This window comes from Siniperca chuatsi, linkage group LG9, assembly GCF_020085105.1.
Source record: "Siniperca chuatsi isolate FFG_IHB_CAS linkage group LG9, ASM2008510v1, whole genome shotgun sequence".
Taxonomy (NCBI): domain Eukaryota; kingdom Metazoa; phylum Chordata; class Actinopteri; order Centrarchiformes; family Sinipercidae; genus Siniperca; species Siniperca chuatsi.
The window spans coordinates 5923154-5935237 of record NC_058050.1 but is presented as its reverse complement, the minus strand read 5'-3'; the positions used below and the strand labels follow the sequence as shown (position 1 = coordinate 5935237).

Below are 12084 nucleotides of genomic sequence, written 5' to 3'. Positions count from 1 at the left end.
TGGAGAAGGCTCTGTCGCTCCAGGTCTGGTGCTTGGTCTTAAGTGGTGGAGACAGGAGGTTAGCATCAGAGGAGCAGAGTGAGAAGGAGTGTGGTGGTGGAGCAGTTTGGTGAGGTAGGAGGTGGCCTGGTTATGGAGGGCTTTATGAGTGAGGAGAACGACTTTGAATTGGATTCGTTGTGAAACGGGGCTAGTGGAGGTTGTAGAGGACAGGGGTGATGTGATCATAGGAGTAGGAATGGGTGAGCAGGTGATCAGCAGAGTTCTGGATATTAGTTTATTTAGGACTTTGGATGATGTGCCATAAAGAATGCTGTTGTAGAAGTCAGTTCTGGATGTGATGAAAGCATGGATTAAAGTTTTGGCATCAGAGAAGGAGAGCGATGGGAGTGATGGGTGGAGATGAGCTATGTTTTTTAGTTGAAAAAAGGCAGTTCTGGTGATTTGATTGACGTGGTATTAAAAATAACTTGGAGGTTGCGGATGTATGTGGAGGGAGACAGGCTGGAGTTACCGATGGTGAGGCAGAAGTTATGAATGGTTTGCCCGTTTTTGGGTATCCGGGAGTTGGTGACGAACTGCCAAGATGGCGACGGCCGGCGCTGCCCACTTTGAGCTTCCAAACGGATTTTCAGAAACATCCATGTTCGATACAGTCTATGCTCATAACCCCAGGATGGCCTTGGAGAAGATTATTTGATATATCGGTGTTTGCACTGTAGGCAGAGAGGTTTCGTATCTTATATATCCAGTAGTGTAGACAATCTTTAGGTATGGTATGTTATGGGCCAAACAGCCATTTTTAAAGGAGTTTGTTGTTGGTTTTTTGTTTTGCTACTGAAATGATACATGAGGTTACATCTTTGCAATGTAATGTCAGAGGAGACCAGGTGAGCACTGTTCTGACAAGAATCTATCTTGTCTCATTCAATATGAAGTAGGCCCATCACACTGATTTGGGAAATGATGTGCTCACCATGAAATGAGAAATGGTTCTGGTAATGATTCAAAATGTCATTGTGCTTGGCTTGCTGGTTGACATTTCCCTTAAGGTCCCATTACATTTTTTTTCATTTTTTTTGTCACACAAGCCATAAAAATCTTAGGGAACCAGATGTAGAGGGTAACATGGGGTTAAAGCTGGCTCGCAGAACAAATAAGCAAGTTGCACACAGTGGTAGAAGAGGAAGTCCATTATCTTTCTTTTCATTGCTGATATCTGCAGGCCAATCATCACTGATGATTTTCAAAGACCTTCATTCACCAGCAGTTTATTGGTAACAACCAATCATCCTTTCCACCGGCTATGGACTGATTGCTGTATGTTGCCTTATTTCCTCTTCTCTATCTAGTATTTAAAGGAAATTAACATTTTTGTGAAGAGTAGGAGCGACCCGTTTGTGTCTGGGTGAATTCCATCCATTGACCAGCATGCCCTCATAATAACATGGCTTTGGTATCAGAGAAGGTATTCAGTATGCTTCTTTAGACATAGGGCTTAGTCTGCAACTTAATAAAGCATCAACACTGTGTAAAGATACTTATTAATATTATTGAATTAACAAATTAATTTATTGTAACTGTGGTTAATGGCTCAATCAATATTCGAGAACATGAGAGGCTTTCTCCCAAAGCCTAGAGCCAAAAAACTAAAAGCTGATGATGTAAATCCTGGAACAGCTCCATAGAGAACAGTTTGGTGGATAATGGTGGTGAACAATTAACTCAGGTGTACTCAGGTGATCACCTAAGGTGATTTTTCTCTGGTTAATAGTATATTTTCCTTGTTTTCAGAACTGAAATACTGCCAAGGAAAAGCTCATTTGAGTTTAAATTTCAAGGAAACATTTCATGGTCTCAGCACTTTCAGTGAAGTCTTTGGTTTCTAGCTTTGGGAAATAGTTATTCATACTGAGAAATTGGACTTTTCTGGACCATATGGACAACACATTCAGTGTCTTTTAACCGCTCATGCTAATTTTGTTGCATGTTCATGTCACTTGTGCGTATCCACCCACAATTGTTATGCAATAGAGTATGTGGTCCTAAGAGGTCAGATAATCCAGTGACTGAAGGCAGCTGTACTTTTGAGGCTGTACCAAGGCCTAACGACTGATTAGTTCATTTGTAAGTTACATTACATCAGCCAAAGCGCTCAAATTTACAAACACATGGTCTGAATACTGACAGGACATCATTTTTTGACAAATATACAATATGTTAATAAACAAATACAACCAGTGTAAATAATAAAGGTAAGAAATAAAATAATAGAAAACCAGTTAACAAACGAAAACCACATAACTTCAAAAACTGAGGGGAATGGATCTTAAATTGAGGTTCCTTTTTTGATGTCAGCTCGCGTTGAACTCACTGATATCTGTAGTCACAACCACAATGTTCCAGAAATAGACATTTGTTGAGGAAATGGTAGAGCTTTGAAAGTTTGCTCCCAGGATAGTCACCCTCTTCACACTTCATTTGACCATCGACTGATATCATATGGTACAGAACAGAAGCAGCTGGGCCTTTACCAGGTTTAAACTCCTGTGGGACTTGACGGCAGTGCAGCTAGAGAACAAATAGTCTCCCATATGCTAATATTAACGAGCTCTTTACTGGAATATTGGTTAGGCTTTAGAATATTGAATGTTGAATACATACAGTGTGTATTATGTACAGTTTATTTATAAGGTCCTATTGTTCTTAAACTAAAATAATTAGGATTTTAAGTATTTTCACATATACATATTCAAATTAAAATTAATCTCGAGAGGTCTCACTGCATCCACAAGGTGGAAGAAAGATTCTGGTAATGTCCTTGGCCTTGATACCTTCATTATATTACGTTTTGCAGGATTTTTTGTGGTTGTAAGTTAGTGGTGTTACCATGGTTGCAGTGTGTGCAAAGTGAGTGTCATAACCATTTTTGAAAAGTTTACAAAACAGAATGACCTTTTGGGACCAGCACAACATTCTCATCATTTAACACATTTAATAATTCATCCCTAATACTCAAACTCATAGAGAACATGGGATTTAAGCACAATATGCTCAAAGTATTTGAGCTACATTGTAACGTTCCTTCATATGTGGATAGTAGTAATTATAGTGGAGATGGAACAATACTGTATATGTTGTATTTTTGTTTTCCTTTAGCTTACTTAAAGACCCTGACTGAATAAACCATACGCCTCTGTTAAGAGTTTTACTTTTTCAAACAAAATAAAAGGAAATTTAATCATTTGGTTTTTTTATGCTATACCAAACACCTACTTAAGCATGACCCCAAATCTGTGATGTGTACTTTTGAAGAATTTAAGATCACATACCGTGACACATTGTAGTATGTATGTAACTTTATTTTGACACAAGTACAAGTGGAAACAATGATATACTATATGAGAAGCTTGACATATTATGACTGGAGAGACAATAAGTGATAAAGTTCATCCAGTCGTAGAAAGGAGTGAAGAGAATTTATGCAACATATAAAGTCTGGACTTGCACGGTAGGCAGCCAGGACTGACCATCTACTGGTACATGTCCATGTGCTGGGTATAATGCAAACTCCACTTTATAATAGGCCATTATATCTAGGCATCTAAGTGCTTGTCTTATTGTCAAGTTAAAGCCATGGATTTACCCAACCATCAGTATGTTTAAAAAATACCTCCTCGGAGAGAAACTTAAATCATGATATAATACTCTATAACTCACAATCAAATATGCTGCGGTTTCTTTCTTTCTAAAGTAAGTTTTAAAGGATTACTGTATAAGAACCTCTTCAGGCTAACTGATTTCTAGTGGCGACCAGCTTCGTAAGTCCTTTTGTTATTTACCCTTGGTTGGACTATTAGTTCTAAAAAAAGGTACATATCCCACTGTTAGAGCTGTGGGATATGCATGAGCTTCTTAGGTAACCATGCTGTTGCTCAGCTTGCTCGGTAGGTAGTGGAGGAGACTTTAATGCAGTCTGGGGTCTAATCCAGAGTTAGAAAATGATTCAGCATCTGACTCTTGATATCAGGACTGAGTGTTTACATTGTGCCACAGGATACATCTGATAGATTCTTTCCAGCTCCAAAAAGAATATGTGCAGGATGTCGAAATTGAACTTGTAGTTTTATAACATAGATGTTGTATGTAATAATTTAGCATTGAATAGGAGTGTTCATAAACATAATTTGTGCCTGTACAATTGAAACAATAGAGATGTATTTTAAGCTAACAAAAGGTCCACATTTGTACCAGTCGGGTTGCCGTATTGCATTTGTATTCTGATGAAATACTGCTCATTGAATAGATTTACGTTATTGTGAATAGAAGCCAGTGCTGGTCTGGAGCTGAAAGTTGATTTATGCTGCAATGTGATTCACATTGTTTGTTGTTGGGGATGTAGGTAGAACAGTGGAGCAGAGAGTAATGGGTCCTCTGTCATGTCCTCAGTTGTACAGACCGTTCATAACTGCTCACTGAGCCAGAAAAAAATGTGGATTCAGTCCATTGGGGGATTCAGATTCCTATGGGATCTGTGAGCAGTTGGATATACTCTGTCTTACTTGTTCACTTGCTTTCTCATTGTCTCTTCCTGTGTTTGCCTCTCTCTGACTCACTCTCTGTCTCCTTTACTCACTTATTCAGCACACACTCTCAAACACAAACTGAAACGGTATGTAAAGGCATAAAAGTTATTTCCCCTGTAAGGATGAACCTGATGGGATTAGCCTTGTTATTATCTCTTTATTATGAAACAGCATGAAAACATCCAATATCCTTTTTATGTTCTACTGACTTGCTTTCAAAATGTACCAGGGGTTTTCTTCTCTGAACATAATTTAAAAAGAAAAATAAACTTGGTAATGTATAATGAGCACTGTTAAGCCACAGTTATGCAAACATTTCTTTCAACAATGAAAGGACGACTTTAACCTTGATTCCCCTGATATTGTTAAAAAATAAAGGTTTCAAAGAAGTGATGAGTAACGGCATTGCAGGGCAGTGTGTTTTGGATGTTTACCACCGAAAACACAGTGTTCTCTTTAGTGACAGTACTGATTAACACAAAATTATGGTTACACATCAAGTAGGGTTTGGACAATGTTGTTGATCAATACCAGTGACTCAGCATGTACTTACTGGTGCTGTAATTTATGGCTTATGAAATGTACTTTCCAGCTCACTCTTTTATAACAAACACTCTGCCCTGTGGAATTTTAATACACACCCAATCAAACTATACAGGTGACTTGATGATCACCAGTAAAGGTCCATAAATGCTTAAAAGGCCTATTTTTGCTAAAACACAGCAATTTTGACCTTTTATAGGAAAGATCAAGGTCTTAATTGAGGCTGTGCTGCTGACATTACTTGGACATTTTAGGTATTCCCATTTAAAGCTTGTTTTTGTGCTGTGCTTTGGCCTGGCTAACAAAAAATCTTGATCATAGTTCACTTTGAAGATAATTTATTGTTAAACTTCAAGATACAGAGATTAGCAAAGATGATAAGTGATGTTTTTGTCTAGAAGATTATGTCCCTTTTTTATAAAAGCAAATATCTGATAGAACTATAAATAGACAATCGGATGATGGTGATCTTGTCTTTTTAAGTACCATTTAAGGAATAATAAAACTATTGCAAAAGAATACACCCTTGGCCATCTGACTTTCACCAGAGGCAGAAAAGGGAATGTTGAAACAGTCTCCTCAGGAAATAACAAATGCTAAGACAGAGATGGGTGTGTGCAGTATTGTTTTCTAGTTTTGGTAACGGAAGCAGAGGAAAATCCTGAGGAGAATGCCTGACATGGCCGTCCTGGCAATACAGCAGGAAACAGAAAGATTTCAATAAGATGTGACTTTAACTAAGGTTAAAGTCACATCTTAAGGTTAACATGAAGACAACATGTCCACATTCTTGCCCAAATATAAGGATTACCTGCAGTCATGCATTTAGGTTTTAAGCTCCCCTTTTTATATAATGAACTCTCCTTAAGTAGCAGACTGTGTAAAATAATGTGATTATTATGTTTACATTTTACTTGACATGGTCCATACATGGAGAGGTGTAAGATTCTACCAATCAGAGTAAATATCCCAGTCTGTGTTTTTTGCAATACTTCAACACACAGATGAAAAATTTGAAAAATCATTGCATAATATTATGTGGCCTTCTGTAATTTCAGAATTGCCCACTGACAGGCTTCCCTGGATCTGTTTGATAAGATGTTTATTATTTAATTGGCTGAATTAGAGATGTTTTTCATTTTGGGGAGGACTTTGTTTAAGCTTCCTTGGCTTCTGTCCTCCTCTGTACATGTCTCTTTAGTTTTATTATTGTATGTCATCTACTATGATGTCTTAATTCAGCAAACAAACAATCTGACTGAGACTGTGCTGTCAGCAGCAGGCTGCACTGTGGGTCAGTATCCATTCCTTTTGCTTCATCTTGTCCAATTACAAACAAAATATATACATGATGTTGCACAGCTAATCCCTGTGTATCTCTTAACAGCAGTTACTGAGCCATGGTAGTGTGGTGAGACAATAGGGAAACCAGTAAGCAGACAGACAGTAGACAAAAATGAGTGATTATGATGAAACTGCTTAAAAAATACAAAACTGATGATCCTGTGAAAAATGACAGCTACACTGTTGAATGACTGCTTAATATTGTCAGCTGAATTGGTGAAGCAACAGAGGAAGATGTGCGAAAGCTCCTATATGCATTTACAGACATGTAGATATAGACACACGTAAATCATACGTGTAACCCATCAATCCTGTTTTTAAATCAGATTTTGTGACTTTGCCCATCTTTCCTTGACACAGTACTGATTCTTTTAGTATGTGAGGTATTCATGTCTCAGTTTGATTGCATTGCAAGATGCTGTGCAGGCTTTGAGCATTTCATTAAACCCCAAAGTAAAATTTAGATCAAGGGTTTCTGCTGGAGTACAGCCTAAGAAATTCTTAACTTGGCAACATCATATAGTTGACAAAATGATGCATTCCTTTTGTATAAAGTGGTACCATTAAGCCGCCACATGATTAACGCGGGTTTGGGTTTGGCTGGTGCTAAATTTGTGAAATGAGTTTGAATAATCCAAAATATAAAATGATGTCCTTGTGCTGAAGGAACCTGCTGCAGCGGAAAGAGCAGGGTTCATTGAACATGTCGGGAATGTGGCTGCTGTAGATGACTGAATTTGTGTGGGTGATACTCTCCTGAGGGAGATTTCCTGTTGTATCTCCATAATATACAGTGACAGGTACCTTAAGTCACCCAACAAAGTTGCTGCTGTGATTCTGCTCAGCAAATGTTCAGAGGGAACAAAGAGGAACCAGGAAGGAAGGACAGGACATGACATGACCAGCAAACAGTATATCACAGCAGGCAGCATGTTGTGTTCTGTTGTATTGTTCTGTAAGATGGATATAAATTTGGTATTTATGTTGAAAACTTGAAGGCAGAATATTTAATCCTGAATACTACTGTAAAAGACATTTGTCAGACTTAAAATATTGAAGTGAAATAGGTATTTTGCTGGAGGCAAAAGGGGGAATGCCTTTATTCAGATTGTATTCCATTTGCGCAGAAATTTGGTTAAAAAAATGTTGTGGTGACCAGGGTCTGTCATTGACTAAAACAAACAAGTGTCCTTGTTCCCTCTATACACATGCAACGCATTGGCTGGCCTGTGTATGAGTATGGCAGTAAAGTAATCCCAAGGTTTTGTTTCTCCTTAGCCAAAGTGTTATGCAGTGGTGGAAGAAGTATTGGGATCTTCTACTAAAGTATCAGTACTACAATGATAAAAGACTCCATTACAAATGATTCATTTTAAACAAACGTATCTACTGTTTGGTAAATTTATAACTTCATTTTTCATAAACTAATTTTTTTTCCAGAATAGAAGAATAAAATAGCATAAATTGTAAATACTTAAGTAAAGTACAGTAGTTGGGTGAATGTACATAGTTTCTTTCCACCACTGGTGTTTTGTGTTTGAACAAAAACTGTTTTCTTTTTGAGCCAAGGTTGGTCTTATGTTTCTTTCTCTTCAGCTGTGAAAGATTGCAGATAACGTGCATCAAACATTACTCTTTTTAGACTTGATTGATTTGTTTAGCTAAAGATGAGAAGCAAAGCACTTTTGGGCAAAACCCTTCGATCTGTTACCTTTTTTAAAAAGCAAGAAAACCATGCCTCTATACAGCTGAACAAATATGCATTACATTCCTATAAGTTAAAATATAAAAACGAGGTTTCAAGGTTTTCACTTTGTTTTTATTGTTTAAAGTGTTTGTCTTCATTTGGCTTATCATTCAGTATCCTTGGAAGATTTTTTTTTATTTATCCACTATGTTCTGTTTCTCTGCAGGATGGCTCAAGACAGCGTAAAGAAAGAAAAAAGACTGTATCATTCAGCAGCATGCCCACTGAAAAGAAAATTAGCAGTGCAAGTGACTGCATCAGTGCAATGGTGGATGGCTCTGAGCTGAAGAAAGTGAGATCCAATTCCCGCATTTACCACCGCTACTTTCTCCTTGATGCCGACATGCAGTCTTTGAGATGGGAGCCCTCAAAGAAGGAATCAGAAAAGGCCAAAATTGATGTAAAATCCATCAAGGAGGTTCGGACAGGGAAAAACACAGACACTTTTAGAACTAATGGAACCTATGATCAGATATCAGAGGACTGTGCTTTCTCAATCATCTTTGGGGAGAACTATGAGTCCCTGGACTTGGTGGCAAACACTGCAGATGTAGCCAACATATGGGTGACAGGGCTGAGGTACCTGATCTCCTATGGGAAACATACCTTGAATATGATAGAGAGCAGTCAGAACAACATGCGCTCGTCTTGGCTAGGTGAACTTTTTGATGAGGCAGACAGTAACAGCAGCAAACAAATAACAATATGTGCTGCTGTACAGCTAGTCAAAAAGTTGAACCCTGGACTTAAAAATGTGAAAATAGAACAGAAGTTCAAGGAGCTTCACAAAGCTAAGGACAAAGCAGGTTCCGATGTGACAAAAGATGAGTTCATTGAGGTCTTTCATGATCTTTGCACCAGACCAGAAATTTATTTTCTCTTTGTTCAGTTCTCCAGTAACAAAGAATTTCTGGATACCAAGGACTTAATGATATTTCTGGAGGCAGAGCAGGGTATGGCACAAGTCAGTGAAGACACTAGCTTAGAGGTCATTCAGAAATATGAACCATCTAAAGAGGGCCAGCTCAAGGGTTGGCTTTCTCTTGATGGGTTCACCAACTATCTTATGTCTCCAGAGTGCCATATATTTGACCCGGAACAAAAAACAGTATGCCAAGACATGAACCAGCCCTTGTCCCACTATTACATCAATGCATCCCACAACACATATCTGATAGAAGATCAGTTCAGAGGTCCCTCTGATGTGACCGGGTATATCCGTGCCCTCAAGATGGGCTGCCGCAGTGTAGAGCTGGATGTGTGGGATGGGCCTGATAATGAACCTGTTATTTACACTGGTCACACGATGACATCGCAGATTGTTTTTCGCAGCGTCATTGATGTCGTCAACAAGTATGCCTTCGTTGCATCCGAGTTTCCACTGCTGCTGTGTTTAGAAAACCATTGCTCCTTAAAGCAGCAGAGAGTCATGTTTCAGCACCTAAAGAAGATCCTTGGAGACAAGATCCACCTAGATCATCCAAAACCTGAGGACTGCTACCTCCCCTCTCCCTCTGAACTGAAGGGAAAGATCCTGCTAAAGGGTAAGAAACTGAGCACGAACTGCACTGCTTCAGAAGGTGAGGTGACAGATGAGGACGAGGGGGCAGAGATGTCTCAAAGGATGAGCATTGAGTCTGCGGAACAACAGACTATCGCATCCAAGAAGTTTCAGCTGTCGAAGGACCTCTCTGATCTGGTGACCATGTGTAAGTCTGTGGAGTTCAAAGACTTCCCAACATCTTTCCATAGCCAGAAGCACTGGGAACTCTGCTCTTTCAATGAGGTCTTTGCAAGTCGCTGCGCCAGTGACTTCCCAGGTGACTTTGTGAACTACAACAAAAAGTTCCTAGCGCGAGTCTACCCTAGCCCCATGCGGATTGACTCCAGCAACATGAATCCACAAGATTTCTGGAAGTGTGGTTGCCAGATTGTGGCAATGAACTACCAGACTCCTGGCCTGATGATGGATTTAAACATCGGCTGGTTCCGTCAGAATGGGAATTGCGGCTATGTGCTACGTCCAGCGATCATGAGGGAGCAGGTTTCATATTTTAGTGCCAACACTAAAGATTCAGTGCCTGGTGTGTCTCCGCAGCTCTTACACATCAAGATCATCAGTGGACAAAACTTCCCAAAACCCAAAGGGTCAGGTGCCAAAGGAGACGTAGTAGACCCCTATGTGTATGTGGAAATACACGGCATTCCTGCTGACTGTGCTGAACAAAGGACTAAAACGGTCAACCAGAATGGGGACAACCCTCTGTTTGATGAGAGCTTTGAGTTTCAGATAAATCTCCCCGAGCTTGCAATGGTGCGCTTTGTGGTGCTAGACGACGACTATATTGGCGATGAATTTATCGGCCAATATACAATCCCCGTTGATTGTCTCCAGCCAGGATTTCGCCATGTACCGCTACAATCTCTGACAGGGGAGGTTCTGCCACATACCTTGTTGTTTGTTCATGTGGCCATAACCAATCGAAGAGGAGGTGGCAAACCACACAAAAGGGGACTGTCTGTACGAAAGGGCAAGAGGAGTAGAGAGTATGCCAGCATGAGAGTACTATTGATCAAGGCTTTGGATGATGTCTTCAAAACAGCCATGCTGCCACTGAGGGAGGCAACAGACCTCAGAGAAAACATGCAGGTAAGACATTTAAATGAAACTCCATTAAATGCTTATTCTATTCACTAGTATCCACAGCCTCTGATGTGTGCACTACTGAGCCAACAATAACATCATGGATATATGTGGTAACTGCATGATTCTTTCTTCCATCTTCCAGCATGGGAATGTTTTCTTATGAAAGGGAAGACTGAAGAAAGTGTAACCCCAAGTCAAGTATAGATTATAACTAGATTTACTACAAAGACTCTTGAGCATCTAAAAAAGGTTCCCACTATGGAAAGAGAAACGCAAAACCACCAGGCTTGACTGAATTAGATTTGATCTAATCCTTATGTGTTGCAGAATTGTCAAAACAGGGGTACAAGTTGAGAAACACTGTGATGAGATTCCTGTTTGAATGGTAGATATTCACAATTTCTAATGTGTAAATTGGAAAAAGTAACAATCTCATTGGAATCATGACTTTTTTTATGATGTTAAAATCACTGCAGCTACAACATATGATGAACATGGCCTTTAGTAAACTGTTAACATGTTTGAAGCAACACACTTGCTGTTTTTAATTGCTCCCAATCCAGACAAATCCAGTATAATCCTGAACCTTTTATTTTTTTTTTCTGATATTGAGCAAGCTTTGCCACCACAGGGATCATGAAAATGTAATTTAGTCTTTTTCATGTCCACGTTTACAGCATATTTGTGGTCTTCAGTCCTCATTTGGTCTCTGTAAAGAAACATATGACATTTTATGAGAAATGCTGTACTGCAGTGTCATAACACTTTGTGGTTGGTCTCATGTTGTGTTTCTTCAGGCATTGTATTAGGATTTATTTTGGTAGCCCTGTTTATATTGCAGTCATTGTGTGATAACAAGCCACTGGCCTTGAGACTATAACACATCTTGGCTGCCCTGTCACAGTTTGTCCCTCCGGTTGTTTATGTAGGGTTTAAATTTGGCCTTTCACAGGAAGGTTAGGATTTGTGTGTGTGTGTGTATTTGTTCCATTTCCATTTATTACTGGTGTCAGTCCAAAAGGATTGAGTGTTTATGAGGAGCTAACAAGTGCCAAAATAAAAGTTCTCACAGGTAATGAGTGAGCTTCTAGGCACTTTGTCTGAGAGGGTGCTACTCTATGGTTTGTGGTTATATATTTAATGTAGATCAATGCCAGATTTTAGCAACATGGAATAGTGGAAAAGTTCCTTTCTTTTCAGACTTTTAATAATGGTTA

General features: G+C 39.2%; 1 protein-coding gene across 1 annotated transcript in view; it reads left to right on the top strand.

Annotated features, from left to right (window-relative positions):
• Nucleotides 1-12084, top strand: part of LOC122881246 (inactive phospholipase C-like protein 2) — a 40420-nt gene that overhangs the window by 10796 nt on the left and 17540 nt on the right. Inside the window, exon 3 of the mRNA XM_044207178.1 lies at nt 8387-10870. Coding sequence (XP_044063113.1) covers nt 8387-10870 — 2484 coding nt within the window. The remainder of the gene's footprint in view (nt 1-8386; nt 10871-12084) is intronic.